We start from the raw sequence: 19,579 nt of genomic DNA on the forward strand, positions 1-19,579 counted from the left end.
GGCAGTGTTGAGTGTGGGAATGGATTAATGTATCTGCAATGCTAAAATGCTATGGGAAGAGACTGTAGACTGTAGGTTAAAATGATTATGAAGCACGAATCGATACATAATTCGATACGTATTCAATCGTTTACAATAGAAATTTACAACTGAGTTGACAACAGCTGAGTTTTACTCCATAGAGGCTAAAAACGAATTTTATTCCCTAAAGAGTAAAAATGCTACTTTAGACCCGCAACGCATGCATCAATGACGACTGTTTTCACTGCAGTATGACAAAAACAATATAATATGAACCATTGATGACTCCGCTCAATTTTGTGGATGCTTCTGCGAACGCCACCTAGTAATACTGGAACACTGGAACTGCAACGAGAATGGGTTGTGGCGTCATTTTGACGTGCGAATAGTCACTTCACTTTGTAAGGAAATGTGGGTAATTTTTGCTAAAAGTGGGTATTTTCTTCAGGTTGGGTGGGGGAATTGGCAAAACTGGAACTGGAACTGGACTGGGCCAGGACCAACAACAACCACAGTCCGACAGTCAGTCCACAACACCACAGTCCACAGTCCACAACCCTGAACCCTGCAACTAACGTCGTAATGGCGGGCGTATTCCCTGTACCTGTCAAAACAACTGGCAGAAAACAATGGACAATATACAGTAAGTAATCTACGAGTTAACTTTTAGACAAAATTATTTAATAACTTGATAATATACGTGCTCTGTTTGTTTATGTGTCAGGGTGGTTAACCCTGTTTTTGTTACATCTTCGTGAAACCAAGAGGTTATCTTGTGTTAGTGATGCTACAAAACATAACCTCTTGTAATTGTTTAACATTGTAAGTTTAAATCGATTTTAGGCTAGAACTCATCAAAGTGAATTATTGGCTGCTATTGTCAAACATAGCTTTATCTCTTATCTATGATAGAATTGTCATAAAACTTGTCTTATCAAAACTCAACATAATTTTCCTGTCTGGGTGACTTGATACAACAGTGGAGTGGCTGCACTTTACTTTAGGTCCTACACTCATTCGAATGAAAATATCGATCGACATATCGATTAATCGATTGTGTCATTTGATATATCGTTTGGGTAGTTAGGTAAGGTTAACCTAACCTAACTAACCAACCGATAACTTATATCGAATGAAACAATCGAATAATCGATATTTTCATTCGAATGAGTGTAGGACCTAAAGTAAAGTGCAGCCCAATGAATAAATGTGTTTAAGAAGCCCTGTATATAAGTTAGTGTATATAATGAACAATTTATTTAACTTACTTTAAAGCTGGCAGTTCTTAAATTTTTTAGAAAGAAACATTTTTTAAATTTATACCTCTTTTTCAAGTATAACTGCAACAACGTGAAAAATTGCGACATTTCACTAAGAAGAAGAAAGTTTAAAATAAGTACCGGTAATTAAAATTTTGGTTAACTTATTATTTTGTTTGAACACACCACTCTTCTAACTTAGTTTATGTTACGTACTTAACAGTGGCGTAACAGAAGGGCCCCCAATGCGGGGGGCCCGGGAGCCGAGTGGGCCCGTGAACCCCGGTGAGCGGAAACCGGCGAGCAGACAGGCCCGGGAAACTAGTGGAGCTGAATAATTGGAGTTCATTCTTATTGAATTTGATTATTAATCATTTAATAAGTTAACTTAATTGTACTAAACAAGTAATAACCTTAATGTTGTTAATATGTTGCCATCGTTTAATTATGTTAGGCATAGCCTATTCAGTGAAAATGAACTAAGGTAACAAATTCAACATTTAACTTAAGGTTAACAACATTTTAAAACAGTTCGTTGAACTAGCAGAGGACGAACGCCTATCGGATCCTTATTTCAAAACAGTTGTGTTTCATAGAACTTTAGATTCTGTACTACCTAAATCAAATGACTCAAATATTTGAGGAGATGAACAATGTAAGTAAATTTAGTATGTTTTCTGTTCTCATCCCAGAGTTTTTATCGTTGTCTACAGACGAACAGTTAAGTGTTAAATCAACAGAACTAGCTGCTGAATATAACGAGGATTTCACTTTAGATTTTTCTCACTAAATGCTCACTTTTCAAAGGAACTTGAAAGCAGAAATCTTTAGAAATATATTAGTAAAAGTAATTTGTGAACTTTTGTTAATTAACTACCTACTATTCTGTCGCTTGCAGCGTTCCAGATTGTAGGACTATGCACCACAGAATACACCATGTTTTTAACATTGCCCGTAAATGCAAAAATCAGCTGAAAGGTCGTTTTCGAGGTTAAAGTTGATTTAACACTACCTTCGAATTACCATGTCTCAAGAAAAGCTTAGTGGGCTAAGTATACTAATATAAAGAGTAAAGCATCAAGATCGATTGATTTTATAGTGGTCATAAAAGCGTTTGCTTCACAAAATTCAGTAAGGGAGCAAATTCAAGTGAAGAACATTTTGAATGGTTCCTATTTGTAAATTGTAAGTTAAGCTAATTAGGTCTAAGAAGTTATCAATTTTTAAAGTATATTATTTACAATTTTCTATAAGCAAATAATTATTTTACATTTTAGTTTTTCCCTATAATATTAATTGTGTTTTGTTAAATACAATATTGTGCTAATCTACTGACTTTGTGTGTTAGCCTTTTTCTTGTTTTACCTCACAATTAATTCATCAATGCAAAAGACATATGTTATGTTGGTCAACGATTGAAATCCACACAAAGATAAAAAACAAAATGTAATATTTTAGCCTTTGATAAAAGTAGGTACCTACGTAATTTTTATAGCTAACCAACTTTTTGTGTATTAGTTTATAACAATTGATAAAAACTAACCAAATAAATCATTTATAAAAGGTGTTATAAATTAAGTATCAAACGTCCTTTAGGCCTATATAAAACATTATGATACGGATTAAAAAATAAGGTACCTTTATTTTATTTTAAAACTATTTACTTAGGCCCTACAACCACTGATATTGATATAATGATCTAGTGATATGTAACTTTATCATCAAACCATGACTGAAATACTTAACACGTCCTTTTATGAAACATTACCCATAATTTATTTACTACTCAATTTATGATAAAAACTACTGTTTGATCATTGTATCGGTGATCAAAAAAACACAGGGAGTGAGGGGGGAGGGTGATTGAGTTTGTTGTATCGGTGGTCTAAAATAACTCATGGGAGGGGGCCCGAAAAATAAGTTTGCAGGGGGGCCCAAAAAAATCTGTTACGCCATTGGTACTTAAGGTAGGCCTAAGTAATACTGTTTTTGGTCCAATATTTTTTTTACAGATTTCTTTATAGCTTTAGGCCTACTAACAAACCCCGCGTTTTGGTTTATAATTTTATTAATAACTTCAGTAATAATTGTGCTAAAAATATGTCAAAAATATCAAAAGATTTAGAAGAAAAAGATGGACTCAAATCACTCCTTTAAAAAGCCTAATTACATTGACTTTAATAAGCAAGTATTACATTGAAATCGCATACTTGCAGGGGTGACTTGAACCGGCAATATTTTATATACAGTTTTAGGTCTTCCTCATCTTGCTAAAAATCGCCTAAATGCTTAAAGAAAAGCTTGTGTTGAAGGATAAGCTACAAGTTCAAGGTATACTGCTCTATAATTGGAACAGTAAACAAACATATCCTGGCCTCTTCGTTATTTGTCAGGAATAAAAGCCCTGCAATATTCACACCTGTCACCTCAAAAACTGTTGATTTACGCCACAGCCACCTCTAATACAAGGCCGCGACGTTCGAACTGGCAACGCCGCACTCATCCGCCGCCTGGGTCCGGCACCCGTGCTAGGCTATAAACACCAATGAGAGTATTGCTGCTCTGTATCAATGAATGAAAGTATTTAAAAAATTACATATTTTAGTGGATTTTAGGGTATGGTAAAATAGACAAATTAGAATCTAGGTTGTTTATTTAGGGAAAAATTGCAACATACCACAATATGTCTAAAACTAAAGATACAAACATAATGTTTTTGGTTGCATTTATCATATTGTAAGTACGATGAATGTGGAAATAGGTGGACTTTACATATTTACTTTGTTAATTTGATAATCTATACTATTAAATAACAATCTCATAGTGTCTGTATTATGTCTGTTATTGAACATAGTAAAAACTGCTAGACAGACAGGGCTTAAATTTTACAAAATATAACTACTATACCAAGAATGGTAAAACAGTAGTAGGACTTACTTATTGCCACTTCAATATATTTCTAGAGACTTTGGGATTTGTTGAGACTAGCATCTAACAATTTGTTCAAATAAAATTAATTTTCAATTTTCAATAGGAATATTGTGTTTTAGTCCACCTGAGGAAATCATAAGTTAGCGACAGCAAAATTTGAAATTTTCATTTTGAAGGCATACTTAGGCCTACTAAATAATTGATTTCTTCGAATAGTTACTAAGTAAAAAGTTTGCCATTTTTTAAACGATTTCAGAATCCAAGCCTCCATTATGGCTTTCCACAATATTAATAGAATTTTTTTCACATCAACATTCAGACTGGAGTCGGAGACTGATGCTTTTATTGTTTGTTAGATGATGCAGTAGGCTACATATTTTTGACTAGTATGCCTACTTAACAGAAACACTGGTTTATTTCTTTGGAGTGCTATTAATTTAAGTTATTTTAATCACTTAACAGCAGCTTTTATCAATAAGATAGACAAATAAATAAGGAAATAGTACGGCATTCTCACCTAAAAATCACTTCTCGCGTCTATATTTACACGAATCAATTTCTTATTCTTAAATTTTTTTTTCAAATCTAAGTTCATATTTGTGAAAATGTTTCACACAAAAACGAGAATTGTTTTATGATGTCTAATTTGACCGAAGAATGGCAGGAAGCCATTGTTGCTGATGCGGTGGATTGCTTAGAATCTTAGAACACTGTATGTATTATTCATTTTTAATTGAGCTTTCGTAATTATTCTTGCATCCATTCACATCACATCTATCTGACATGCTGTAGTAACAAGCTCAATGTCATTACTAATGATTAAGGGTAGTAGAAACGCGATTATTTAAGTCGGTACGCGACTTTTCCATTCACTGTAATGGTAAGACGACCGCGCATCAAGACACGGATGCGACGTTGCCACGTTTCGCTCGCCGCGGTCTTGTATTAGAGGTGGCTGTGTTTACGCACACGAGCAGGAAGCCCCATGAGAATCGCCTCAAAGCTTTTACCTCTTTTTTTCTTGCACACAACACATTTGTACATAAATTGATCTTATTGATCTCCTACCTCCAAGTATTAACTTCTCTCTTAAATTGTTCAATAACCTAATATTTGAATGCCCCTCCCCCCCTTTGACAATATTGTTATTGTGATAGGCCTAATCCATTATCAAAGCTTCAACAACTTGATGCTTTGGGGCTAAGCCCAACACAATAGGGAATTTAAAACCAAAACTAACTTATCTTCTTTGTCACTGACTTTGGTTTTCAACCGTTTTAACCCATTATCACCACTAAAGGATATAGCACAGAGAGAGATTTGTTCTTAACACCATCAACAAACATTTCACATAGCACAGTTTTCAAAAGTCATAACTCAGCGCTATCTAATTCTTGCACAGTTAGGCTATATCTCCTAATGATCAAAGTTCTTTCTTCAATTGGAAATTCCTAATATATCTTATCCAAGCAACCAAACAAATTATTTCAAGATATGTAGAGAAATAACGTGAATAAGTTACCATTTTGTTCCAAAATTCAGGCAACACTTATCTGAAGAGTTAGTCTTTAAAAGTGAATTGTCTTGATAAAATATACAAAACTAGCAGAGTACCCGTTCTTCGTACGGGGTTGGCATATAAGTATAAAATGCTTATTGCAGTTATACTCAAGCTTTGCGTTTTATTGGGGGAGGACTCAGTTTGATACAATTTTTGCTTCTTTAAATTTACGGTATATTATAGTATTACACATCTACCAATTCACCTTAACAACAGAGAAAAATAAATTATATAAAATTCGCAAAATATCACAAATTATTCATTAATGAAAAGTAAACATATCTGTAAACAATCCAACTTAAACTTTGACAGTTCTCATTTCGTATCACAGTTTTTTTGTTGCTGCTTAGTTCAAATTAGCTGAACTCGGACAGCAAAGCGGCACTAATAGCACTTGACAGTTTTGACTTTACCTCTAAGGCTGTATGGGACTGTCATCAGGCCATGAAAGCCCTAAGAGAGAACAAGGTTATCCTTAGTTGTGTTCCAGGACACAAAGGTATCGTTGGCAATGAGGGAGCTGACAAGTGGGCAAACAAAGGTGCTGAAAGCCCGCTCATGGGTCCAGAGCCGATGTGTGGTATTGCTTACAACAGAGCACGGAGAGCTGTTCACCAGTGGATGGGCATAGAACATCAAAGGAGCTGGGAAAGAACAGAAGGCAACATACACTCAAAGAGAATGCTGCAGACACCTACTGGTGCGATAGCGGCAGATGCCCTTGGCCTGAATAGGAAGACCCTGCGGAGGGTTGTTGGCTTCATCAGCGGCCATTGGTTATTCTGCGGACATCTACACAAGATGGGAATTCAAGTTGAAAGCCTCTTATGTAGGAAATGTGGAGAGGAGGAAGGGACAGCCTTCCACGTGATATTTATGTGCCCAGCCCTACAAGGTCTGCATATGAGATCCCTTGGCCTATCCACTGGAGATCAAAGGGAAGAACAGGTTACCATAGTCAAAAGGATCTCATGGTTCACAAAGGACCTGGGATTTGATGGAGAATGAGGACCTGTGAATGAGGGTGCACAATAAGCTGTTCCAGCTGCGATGCAATCCCATGGTTACTTGTAAGCCTGGCCCTCTGTAAAAAAAAATCACAAGCAGTACCAAGGCAAAAATGTGGTTCGGATTCCAGTAGGTCCCTTAGTTGCCATTAGCTGTATGGGCTGTTAATTATATCCATGTTAAATTACCTGATAAGTATGGGCTCTACCATGTTAAATTAATCTGTTGCCAAAGTCAAATCTTGCATCTGCATAAGTACCTGTTAAACTTTCACCTCATTGTTCTTGTTCTTGTTGATTCTCGTCATGTTTGTTGTTGTTATTCTTGTTGTTATTGTATAATGCTATTTTTTCCAATCTTTTTGTTATTGGTATTATATTGTCATGCAAAACAGTGCAATCTGCCATTGTATATCATTGTAATAATGGTGTTTCCGTATGAAATAAAAAAAAAAAAAAAAAAAATTAACAGCTGTGTATAAGGAATATGTCGGCCTTAGTCACTAACAAGACTACAAGATCGTGCCACTCATCCTTCACTCATATTTGGGTTAAAATATGCACATAGTAGTGTGTCTATCTTAAATAATTGATATTGGTTGATAAATATTTCTTAACCCTCTGTTGTTTGCACCTAATCTTTCAAATATTGCAATATGAAAAATTCCTGCCATTTTTGTGTTCCTGTCCCAAAACCGGTCTTGGCAACTGTGCTGCTTCCTCCCCTCACCCCCCTCAGTATCGCTGTAACCGTTGTCCCGTGCACACATGCTTTGTTTTGTTCCGTTGTATGTGATAAATACAGTGTGACTGGTCTTGTTAAATTTTATGATTTATCTCAAAATAAAAACGGGACCGGTCTCATTTTTATGTGATATATCTCTGTTATCTGTTATATCCTATATATAATACGATTAAAGTTTGAATAATTGTTACTTCGATCTGGGAATCGCCTCTAACAAAAACGTTTATAGGCTATTTACGGAATAACTAAGTTCTGGGTAAAAAATAAAATCTAGACCAGTGGTATAGCTAGGAAAAATCTATTTTCGCCATAATATGAGTACAAACTTTTGAAAATTTAACATGGGCCTTATGAGAAAACATTCCGCCATTATTGTCATTTGTTTACATTTTAAGACATAACTCGACGTTCTGTACCCACGGGCACCTCAGCTTGCGCATGTGCAGAAAGCTCTTGAAGCACTTTCCGAGGTAACTGTTGTACGATGTGTATGTCTCCTTCTGACATACAATTTTGTCAACTTAAAACAGAGAGAAAGAGGACGACTCGACTTTGCTCCAGTTCATTAAATCGTTTGATGTATAAGAATTTGTATTACATTATAAAACTTTCCAGAGTAATGAGTTTCTAATCCATTAAAAAACTATTCTTACATCATCCTCAGCTTTATTACTGTTTATTTAATAATTTTGCTAATATAAACAAGCGATATATTTAATTTTTTAAATTTTTAATGATTTTAATAATAATTATCATCACTAAATTACTCTTTTCGTTGGTTGTCGGTCGTGTCGTTGTCAATAATGTCGTCTAATTCTGACTGATGTCAGATGTTACACTGAATCACTGAATCGGTCACAGGGATAATAATTAGTTGTAACCTACCACTAGCTTACCTAACTATGTTTGAGTGTTGCTATTAGCAGTGTAAGATGATTGCACTGGACAGATTAGCTATCTATTTCAGAAAAATAAAGTTTAAAATAATAAACTCTAGGATATGTTCCTTAAGTTTTGGCCGTTTTGAGATGGATGCTTTCAGGACTCAGTCTAGCCTAGCCTGAACAACTGGGTTAGTGGTTCATCCATGTTTAGTTTATTAACACTAATCAATGCCTAATCTAGACTATACGTGCCTTATTCTACTCAGTTTTAAAACTTATATACATAGGCATAAGCTTTAATTTTTGTATTAAATACTGGGTACATCATTGAGGTAACTCGGTAAGGTTGCTTTTTATAAATGAATAACTTCATGAATCACTAATACCCTATATCATCTAGGTGTGTTCAGTACATAATGACACTCTCTCAAAAAAGTACTAATCCTAACCCAAATAAAATATAGGGAGGTAGCTTTAGGCCTACAGAGGATGAGTGACAAATTATAGGGCAGCCTAGCTTATCAATCAATCAATCAATCAATCAAAATAACTTTATTCATATTGCACATTTTGTACAGAATGGAGTCAGTTATAAAAACACAATATTAAACTTAAGACTACTTACAAAGAATATTGTTATTATAAAAAAATCTAATTTCAGGAAGTTGGAAAAAATCTTCTAATTTATACAAGGGTCTGTTGGTGAGAAATAATTTCAAATGTTTTTTAAATGAATTAAAATTATTTATATTTTTTATATTGTCAGGTAAGCTATTGAAATATTTAACACCACTATAAGATGGAATTTTTTCATAAACCGATAAATTATGTCTGTTGAACGCCAATTCATTACCTTTTCTGGTTGAATATGTACCCACATAGCACAGAATATTTATTTGATATCAAATAAACGTTCAATATATCAAACTATGTCAAATCAAAAATTTGATATTTATTTGATATTCATTTAATGTTCAAAATGTCAAAGTCAAACAATGTCAAACTTTGAATATTTATTGTATCTTCAAAATATCAAAGTCAAATAACATCAAATTTAGAATATTATCTAAATATTCTTAATGTTAAAAATTTGATTTTCTCTTTGAAAATTTCCAAATATAGGTACTAGTTTTAAAAATTTTTAGATTTAACTTTTTAAATTTTTTAGAGTAAAGAATTAGTTCCCAGCCTACATTTGTAACATGGAGGTCGGAGGTCAATTATCTCAAAATAATTAATAATAGGAAGGAACACTGAACACTGTAATTTTTAATTAATTGATGATGGATTTTGACTTTTCGAGGGGGGGGGGGAGTTGTTGGAACATCTGATATTTTTCTGAATCTAGGCTTACTACACATTTCAAGAAGAGTGAATAGGAAACACAGCTTTTTTAAAAGTTTTGTTTATTAATAAAAAAGTCAAACTCTTAACGATTGGCCTTATCATTTTATTTTTACTAGTAAATTAAACCAAAACCAAACGTAAATTTAAATTTTTTTAAGTGTAATATAATTCTAAAAATGTGTTAAGTATCTGAGCTTGACTTGGCCCATTCGTATGAAAGGAAGAGAGGAAGACTGAAGACAAAACACCAACTTAATTCTAACCTAACTCAGTCAGCAAACAAAACAAAACAAAACATTACAATACAAAACAAATTACAAAATCCGTCGCGCGACCAGTGGTGGCCAGTTTACTCACGGTGTGGATTTATTTATTTATTAACCAACAAATTGCCCATTTTGAGGGAAAGTACACGATTTATGTAAAATGTACCTAGCCTAACTTATGACAACTAACTTGTTGAGTAGGCTACACAGTGAAAATAAACTAAGGAAGCAACAAGAGTATCAAGATTCAAGAACAAGACATAACCTCAAATCAGTTAACTTAAGTGTGTTGATATTTTGTTTAGTGTGTGTCACTGTTAGTTTAGAGTTGTTATTTTTGTGACTGGGTATTGGCATAACCTACACCGAACATCTTTTCACGTTTTGATCCTTGGAGGATGTAAGTATAAGTCACTATACCTAGTAACATAGACGTATTTTAGGCCTTGGCCTTACCTAGACCTAAGTTAAGCTACTGTACAAATTAAATTGGCCAACTTATCATTCCTAATGCCTTAACTTAAGTATAAATAGATAAATCTGAAACCTCAAAATAGGCAATCTGTTTTAGAGGAAGTATTTTTCTGCATACTAATTAGGCCTAGGCGTAAGCTACTAAGTTAGGCGGCTTGCTTAGTTCTTACTGAACCAGTAGTTTATTTAGCTTCAAAGGGCAACTTCCGGATGAAAATAGTGTTCAATATATAGGCTAGTAAGTAGGACTAACTTACTGGTTTACAAGGCAAATGGAATACCATACTGTGTTGTAATACCTTGTTAGGCTAATTTTGAAATATTACTAAGTTATGTGGGTTATATTTTACGTCAGTCACTAACTTAAGTTTATGTAAATTTGCCATCAAGAATAAGTTAACTTAATTTAGGCTAGCCTAGGCCTAACATATTCTACCTCAACCAGGTTACAATTTACCGGTATTATAAAAGAAATAGCCTAGCCTATTTGAAATCCATTTTCCTTTTAAACTGAATTGGGGTACACTTCCGTATCTGTTGTCAAAAACAACTGAATGAACATAGGCTATAACGATCGATATTTTCATTCGGTTGTTTTTGACAACAGATACGAAAGTCTACCCCTGTATTGTCTCTTAGTCTTTTGTATTTTAGTTGTTGTCTGCTTCCTTTACCAACCAATGATTAGGCCTAACTAATCTTGATACATATTTAGGCCAGAGAAAGGTATGCATGAATTTAACTAAAAGTAGTTTTCTCTCCATTGTTTCAGTTGATAACTCTGCAGCTTTGGTGGAAGTTATTATTTGGTAGCAGTGAATAATTTGCCTATGGTACCAATTCTCCCGAGTGACAAAGTGGCTGTCTAGCAGCCTGTAGGCTGGGAAGGAGGAATAAATTTTTCTTTTGCAATCTGCATCTGAAGCCAGTTAATTTGCGTAAGTTTTTTTTTTTTATTTACAATCAGACATTAATAATAGGTAGACATACATATATTTCAATTAGGTTTTCTCAAAGTTAAAATAAGTTAAAATAAAGTTTCAATTTTAGGTGTTTTTATTTCAATTTTTCTGTTTGATTGGCCATGACTGTGTATGTCTTTTTTGCCATAACGGGTACAGTTCCGCAGAGAACCTGCGATATATTATCGGATGAATAACATTATATATCAATAATTATCCGATTCAATACATCGTTCCCTATGTTTTTTCACTATGTAAACATCAAATTGAGTTATGATTTGCAGATTTGGTGAATTGGTTTTGCAATATTAATATCAAATCAGATATATATACCGTCCGATAATATATCGCAGGTTCTCTTAGGAACTGTAGATAAGTTAGGCTCTACCACCAAAACACGACCTAATTCATGATAGGTACCTATTGGGTAATAACGTAGCCTAAGGTAGCGTAGGTTCATCACACAGTTAAGAGAGTTTCTCTTTTTTGTGACCCACTTATGCAGGAAGTCTTTGATTTACACTATATAAATATTCCGGCAGTGCTAACTTGTGTAAAAGAAAACTGTATTAGTTGAATTTTTTTAAAGACACACATAGGCCTATACACACACCAAACTACATCCGACCGTGTCACTCATTTCAGTCAGTGCTCACCCCAATATTTGTCCGTTCAAGTGACTGAGGATTACTTTTACCACTACCTAGGTCAAAATTTTCAATTTTCAGATTTAGATTTAGCTTTAACAAGGCTACTCAAAAGAAGCAAATGCCATCAAAATATAAAATAGATTTCACCAACAATTTAATATGTGTACCTAGTTGTAGGCTATCCTGGGTGTTGATCAGGAAAATTAAAATATATACAAATTCTAGTGCTAATACTAATCTCTTTTATACAGAGGCAGAACCGGTACGCAAGAACACTAGGATCGTGGTGTAATGGAAATATGTTGTTGCTACTATAATCAAGAATTGGCTTCGCCCAGCAAAGTTTAGGATTGATGCAAGGTAAATTTATTGTGTTATTTATAATTTAGGTTAAAGAAAAGATTGCTTATCTAATTACCTAATATAGAACTTAAATTTTATTATAATTAACAGATTAGGCCGACATCTAACTACTGTGATGTTTTCTTTTCAAATTGTGAATTTTCAGTGACAGGCTATGCAAATGAGCAAAACTTAATCTGCGGTTTTATCCATCTCTTTTTTCTTTATTGTCAAGAACTCAATGCCTTATCGACAAATTTAATTATAAAGTACAGGTATAGTAAAAAAATAGGTCTTAAAAATGCCTAACGAAGGGGTCTCCAACCTACAGCCTGTGGGCTACATCCGGCCCTCGTGCAGTTTTATTCCAACCAGCAGAAAGCCAGCATACGTTTTTGAAAATTATTATTTTTTATAGCAAACACCAATTATATTCTCCCACGATTGCGTAAACACGTGTGGTCAGGTGGTCTCAGCTATATCGTGATCATCTCCCGTGATCTCGCCAAGACTCACGAGCATATTATACTGCAGTCTCAACGGTGCCGTGATTGTCTTTTGCAATCCCAGCAACACCCTTCATTGTTGACCGTGATTTCCTTGAGGTGTAAAAAGAGAACTTTGTCAATGAATGCAGGCTCAGCCATAGGATATTTATTTACCTCGCGGCTCATACCATAATTAAGAGCAATTAACTGTCTCTTCCCCATTCAACAAAATTTGTGTACAATACCCTGTCTCCAAGTTGGCAGGTTAACGTATTTAAATAGGAACATAGTAAATGTCTCTCACTTGCTAATTTTTTCTCAATAGGCCTAGGGGAATATTAGTAGTAGTCAAGTAGCGGCAGATTAATTTAAATATATATATTTTTAATTGATCCTAATTGGCAGAACTACAAATTGAAATCTTAAACTAGCTGACATTTTAAGTGTCAAATTTTATAGCCTATTCTCACTAAAAAATCATTGAACTTTTTGTCAAAGATTTAGCTTAGAATGTGATTACTTCTTAATTGCACATTTTTCGTTAGCATTAGAGGTATTTATAATTTTATTTTATGAACAGAACTATATTTTAGATGATTAAAAAAGGAAACTATGTAGTTTATTTGTTTATGGATAGATTTTGATAAAATTTGGCAAACTTATTTATTTTATCCTATACTATTGACGTATGCTCAAAAAAACTTTTTACCTTCTCCATGGCTGCAAACCTAACCTTGTTAAATCTAATCTTCATTCAATTTTTATCTTGTATATTTTTTTATATTATCAGCAAGTTAGGTTAGCTTATGACAGTTTAATTTTATAATAGAATGCTCTCATTTTGTCCGTAGTAAACCTTAATTCAATTTTTTCACAATCAGCAAGTTTGGTTAATTTGGTTAGGTTACGACATTTTAATTTTATAATAGAATGCTCTCATTTCGTCCGTATCACAAAAAGCCTTTACCTTGTGACAAACGACAACTACAATCGCATCGATAGTAGATGATGTTGTGATTCGATAGAGTAGCGAACAATTAACGTTAGTCGCTAAATCGGTGGCGTTTTTAGACAAAAAAGTGCTCACCGAGGAAAAAGGGTTGGAGACCCCTTGTCTAACATATTAATTTTATCTATAGCTGTCTTAGAAAATAACTCTGTTGAACCTCTTTTACAGGAACAATAGAAAACTCAAGAAGGCCATTTGGGAGATGAAGAAGACCAGAATTATTTTTTTTGTAAATTGTACATATCTTTTTTATATTTGTGTTTAAATAATTTTTAATTAAACTTATTTTATCATACAAACAAAGATTTTTCTTTAAAATGTTTTCCTTGAATGCAATTTTGTTTTAAACAAATATGTTTTGTGATACTTTTGTTAATGTTTTGTCAAATAAGAAATATATATATATATTTACATTTTTGGGTCACCCAAGAACTTTAACAAACTACCTATAACTTCAGAATAATAAGTCAAATCAAGGTAAGAACAGTAAAGAAGTCTGAACTGATATTATTTTAATCGCCATGAAATTTGAAATGTGAAAAAATGCAACCTAATTCTTCTAAACATATTTTACCAATAAATGTATGAGACATTTATTTGATATTCAATTTAATATTTATTTAATGTCAAATTAAGTGAGGTTGAACCTAAATTGACCATTTATTTGATATCAAATGAATGTTCGCGAATATTAATTTAATATTCGAATGTCAAAAATGTTATATCAATATTTATCACCATCATATTTAAAATGTGAATGTAAATTCAATCATATTCTCTTTATTATATTTTACCAATAAATTTATGAATGTCAAATTTGATATTTATTTTATATTCAATTTGAATATTTATTTGATGTAAAATTGAGTGACGTTTGAACCTAAATTGAACGTTTATTTGATATCAAACGAATGTTCGTGAATATCAATTTGATATTCAAATGTCAAAAATTTGATAGCTATTTGATATCAAATAAATATTCCGTGCTATGTGGGTATTAAAAGAGTTCAATTTTGGCAATCTTTCATGGTTTGATTTAATATAAAGGGCTATTTGATAAATGTAAAAGCTAAAAATAGTCATTATTCCTATTTCTTTAAACTGCTCTTTTGCGGATGTTTTTGACTTTAGTTTTAACATAATGCAAATTGCTTTTTTTTTGAAGTTCCAGAATGCTATTTAGGTTAAAATTTGATGTGCCCCCATAAAGACATAACCCAAAAGAAATATGTGATTCAATTAAGGAATGATATACCATTTTTAAGGTTTTTAAACTACTAAATTTTGACATCTGTCTTAATGCATGTATGCCTGAGTTGACTTTATTACAAACGTTTTCAACATGACTGTTCCAGTTGAATTTATCATCTATATGCAATCCAAGAAATTTTATTGTTTTAACTTCATTTAGTAAAATTGTATCCATAAAATATTAAACTCAGGTGAATTTTTGCTCGTTGAAGAAAAATTTATATAATTAGTTTTTATTGTATTCGGTAATAAATTGATTTCATTTAAATATTGGTTACATTTGGTAAGCTCAACAAAAGAAGAGACTTCCACATCAGCATTTGAATTTCCAAATATTTTTATATTGATGTCATCAGCAAATAAACAAACACGATTGGGAGATTCTATCAATGAGGGGAAGTCAGTTAAGTAAATTAAGAATAATAAGGGCCCCAATATTGATCCTTGAGGGACACCATACTTTTAACAATTTCCGTTGAGGAAGTGTAAGTAATTAATTGGTTATGGCTATTTATGTGATCAATTGTGACATACTGCTGCCTGCCTGTAAGATAAGATTCAAACCAACGCCAAGCTCTCCCTTTTACACCGATATATTTAAGTTTTTCAAGAAGTAAATCATGTTAGACACTATCAAAGGCTTTTGTTAAGTCTAAGAATATTCCCACTACTTTTTCCTTTGAATCAATTGAATTAATTATAGATTCACAGAAATCGACTCCTGCGTCAATCACGGACCTTCCTTCTCTAAAACCATATTGTTCCTTATCTATTAAATTATTTTCCTCTAAGTATTTTGAAAGTTGTATATGCACAACTCGCTCAAAAATTTTTGAAAATGAGCTTAACAATGAGATAGGTCTGTAATTACACACTTCTTCTGGGTTACCATTTTTATAACAAGGTTTAATTTTTGATTTTTTTAATTTTTCGGGGAAAATTCCAGAGATAAAAGAAGAGTTTATAGCATGTAGTAATGGTAATAATATATATAGACTACTATAAATTGTTAATTCTGGCTGAATAAATGATTTGATTTGATTAGACGAGCCTGTTTAATTATTGGCATTGGTATTTCATCCCAGCCAGTGGAAAATTTATTATCAAAAGAAGTTATAATGTTATCCAGCTCTTCATAAGTAATTGGCGAAAGACTGAATTTTGATATCAATTTTTGGGAGGGTGAAATAATATTTTTCGAACCAGTAGAAGATATTAGTTTGGGCAATATGTCATTTTCAACCATCATTGTATAGTAATCATTAAAGAGATGACAGACTTCTTCAACGTCCGTGCAGTTATTGGCTTTAATATATGGTAAACTTAAACTTTCACCATGGCTTGATTTATGATTTGCTCCAACTTCCCTATTTACAATAACTAACAATTTATTTTATTAACAATTTTATTAACAATTTTATTTACAATTCCCTATTTCCCATGTAGTTTTACTAACATTTCGTGATTTTTCCAATAAGTTATGATAATAATTACATTTAGTTTCAATGACTTCTTTTTTTAGTTCTTTCTTTTTTTTTATCAGAATATTTTGAAATGATTTATCTTTAACATTCCTAGCAGTGTTACTCAAATCTAAAACATCTATTCTTTTATTTATAATATCATTTGTAATCCAATTACTATTTCCTCTGGTTAATCTACTTTTAACCTTAGGAAAACAAACATCAAAATCATACTTAATTATATCAAAGAAAATGTCAAACTTATTATTAACAGGTGCATTAAACACATTAATCCAGTTTTCACTTTCTAATAGTTTACAAAACTGAGCAATGCTATCATCAGTGAATTTCCTACGGTATGTTACAATTGTTTTTTTTGGATTTTTGAATTTTCTATACTGTTATCAGTAATTACACACAGCTGAGCATCATGGTCAGACAATTCAGTAATTATTCCTGAAACTTTTATTTTGCTCTTGGCTATATTAGTAAAAACATTATCAATTGCACTCTTCTTTGTTTTGCAAATTCTAGTTGGGAAATTCACCAATGCATATGGTTAGAGTTTAAAACATTAAACAACAATTTTTTATTTTTCGATTCCTCCAACACAACAATATTCACATCTCCGACAACCACTATGTTTTTATAATTTCTATTTAAAATTTCCAATAGTACATCAAATTTTTCTAAAAATCTTTTGTCATAACACAATTTAGGAGTTCTGTAAATACCATCTAAAACAAAAGAATATTTTCCTGCTCATACTTTAACCACACAACACTAAAATTCTTTGTCTTGAACCAAACTCGTTATTTCTGTTAATTCAAGAGGTTCTACTTTGAGTGCTGATCTGGCCAAAATTAATACACCACCTCCACATGTTAATTTTCGAGCATAAAAAGATTTAACTGTCATATTTTTTATATTCAAACGATTTATTTCATTTTCTTTCATTTTATGTTCTGTCAGTACTAATAAATCCACTAAAATTTCATCTAGTAATATAGACAACATGTCTAGTCTGGAGGGTAGGTGCTGGATATTTTGGTGTAGGATACTAATTGTGTTGTTATTCATATGTGTTTGAGAACATATGGAACTCAGGTTATTGGCAAATACCCATAACAGAAGAAGCTTCATATCTTACTACTTTCATCACACCTTTTGGAAGGTTCAGATTTTTACGACTCCCTTTCGGGATTTCTACTGGTTCAGAAGTATTTCAGCGTCAAATGTCTGAATCACTTGAAGGCCTTCAAGGTGTTGTTTGCCATTTCGATGACATAACTATATACGGGAAAGATATGGAAGAACATGACAAAAATTTACATAGTGTTTTGTGTAGGCTACAGGAAAAGGGCTGGACACTTAATAAATCAAAATGTGTGTTCCGGCATGACAGTATCAGCTTACTAGGCCACCTTGTAACTAAAAATGGTATTAAGCCAGATCCCTCTCGTGTTGAGGCTATCCAAAAACTCAAGACACCAACTAATGTTAAAGAACTAAGGAGAATTCTAGGTGTTGTCAATTACGTAGCAAAGTTTATTCATAATTTGTCGATCATAGTTCATCCACTACATGCTTTACTGCAAAGAAATACAGAATTTTTTTGGGGGCCTGATCAAGACCAAGCTTTGGAAAAGATTAAACTGTCATTGATGTCCGAACCGTGTATCGCTTTATACAGCATGTCTAAAGAAACCTTCCTCTCAGCGGATTCCTCGTCATACGGTATTGGAGTTGCACTAATTCAGCTTCAAGAAGATGGAACTAAACGTCCTGTGGCCTATGCTTGGAGAAGTTTGTCATCAGCCGAACGTAATTGGGCTCAAATAGAAAAAGAAGCTCTAGCGATTGCATGGGGGAGTGAACGATTTGAACACTTCATATTAGGGTTGCATTTGCATATTGAGACAGACCATAAGCCCTTGCTCTCCATATTCAAGATAAAAGACTTGGACAATATTACTCCCAGGCTTCAGAGAATACGACTCCGGCTGATGAGATATACATATGATATTACCTACACGCCCGGTAAACAGTTGATTTTGGCTGATGCACTGTCTCGAGACACAGAGAACTCTGAAGAGAAATGGGAACTTACAGAGGAAATCCTTGCTTATATACAAAATATTGACACTACTCTACCATCAGTTTCGGATGAAAGGTTGCGAGAAATAAATTAAGAAACTATGAAAGATGAAACTCTAAAACATGTGTCACAGTATTGTGTGAAAGGTTGGCCAGAAAGATCTAAGATTCCAGAGGATGTATTGCCCTACTGGTATCATAAAGAATATACAGGGTGAGTTTCTACTGACCGTGTTAACTTCGCCAGTAGGTTCTACTCACTAAAAGGAACAAAAAAGTTTATGGGAAGGTATGTCCGAAAATTCATATTTACCCAGATATCCGCCATTTTGTTTTTTATACAAAAATATTTTTATCTGTGAAGTTTTTTATTCGATGATTATGAAACTTGGTAAACATGTTACCATACACAAGACCTATAATAAAAAAAAATAATAAAGTTGTTCCGATTGTAAATTTCAAAATGGCGGCCGTTTGAATTTTTCTAACTTAAATAACTCGAAAACGGCTAATTTTATGAAAAAATGTCAAGAATACTTTTTTTTAGCATTTTTAATTTCCTATCAAACGATACCAAGATCAAAAAGATCGGACAAAAGATAACTGAAATATAACGGGTTTTGTGTAAAAATAAGGCAAAAATTGACTAACTTTGCCTTATTTTTCGGGAGAAGGATCCGCACTTATGTTCCAATAATGTCTGATCAACTAAGACCCTATCTGGTAGACGCTGAAAAGTTAAGGGAAAAGGAAGAAGCAAGAATTGATCGTCAAAAGATTTATTTTGACAAAAGACATAGAGCCACAGAATTGCCTACTCTA

The 19,579-nt window shown here is 33.0% G+C and overlaps 2 protein-coding genes across 3 annotated transcripts in view; one reads left to right on the forward strand and one right to left on the reverse strand.

Moving 5' to 3' along the window:
* LOC128982769 (uncharacterized) overlaps positions 1-19,579 on the reverse strand; it is a 72,565-nt gene that overhangs the window by 33,708 nt on the left and 19,278 nt on the right. The window lies entirely within an intron of this gene.
* The window catches only part of LOC128982767 (wolframin), a 166,899-nt gene continuing 147,869 nt past the window's right edge, over positions 550-19,579 (forward strand). The window contains exon 1 of the mRNA XM_054401727.1: positions 550-664. Coding sequence (XP_054257702.1) covers positions 604-664 — 61 coding nt within the window. The 5' untranslated portion in view covers positions 550-603. The remainder of the gene's footprint in view (positions 665-19,579) is intronic.

This window comes from Macrosteles quadrilineatus, unplaced genomic scaffold (genome assembly GCF_028750875.1).
Source record: "Macrosteles quadrilineatus isolate MER2022 unplaced genomic scaffold, UCM_ALF_1.0 Scaffold_1__1_contigs__length_201487025, whole genome shotgun sequence".
NCBI classification, from domain to species: domain Eukaryota; kingdom Metazoa; phylum Arthropoda; class Insecta; order Hemiptera; family Cicadellidae; genus Macrosteles; species Macrosteles quadrilineatus.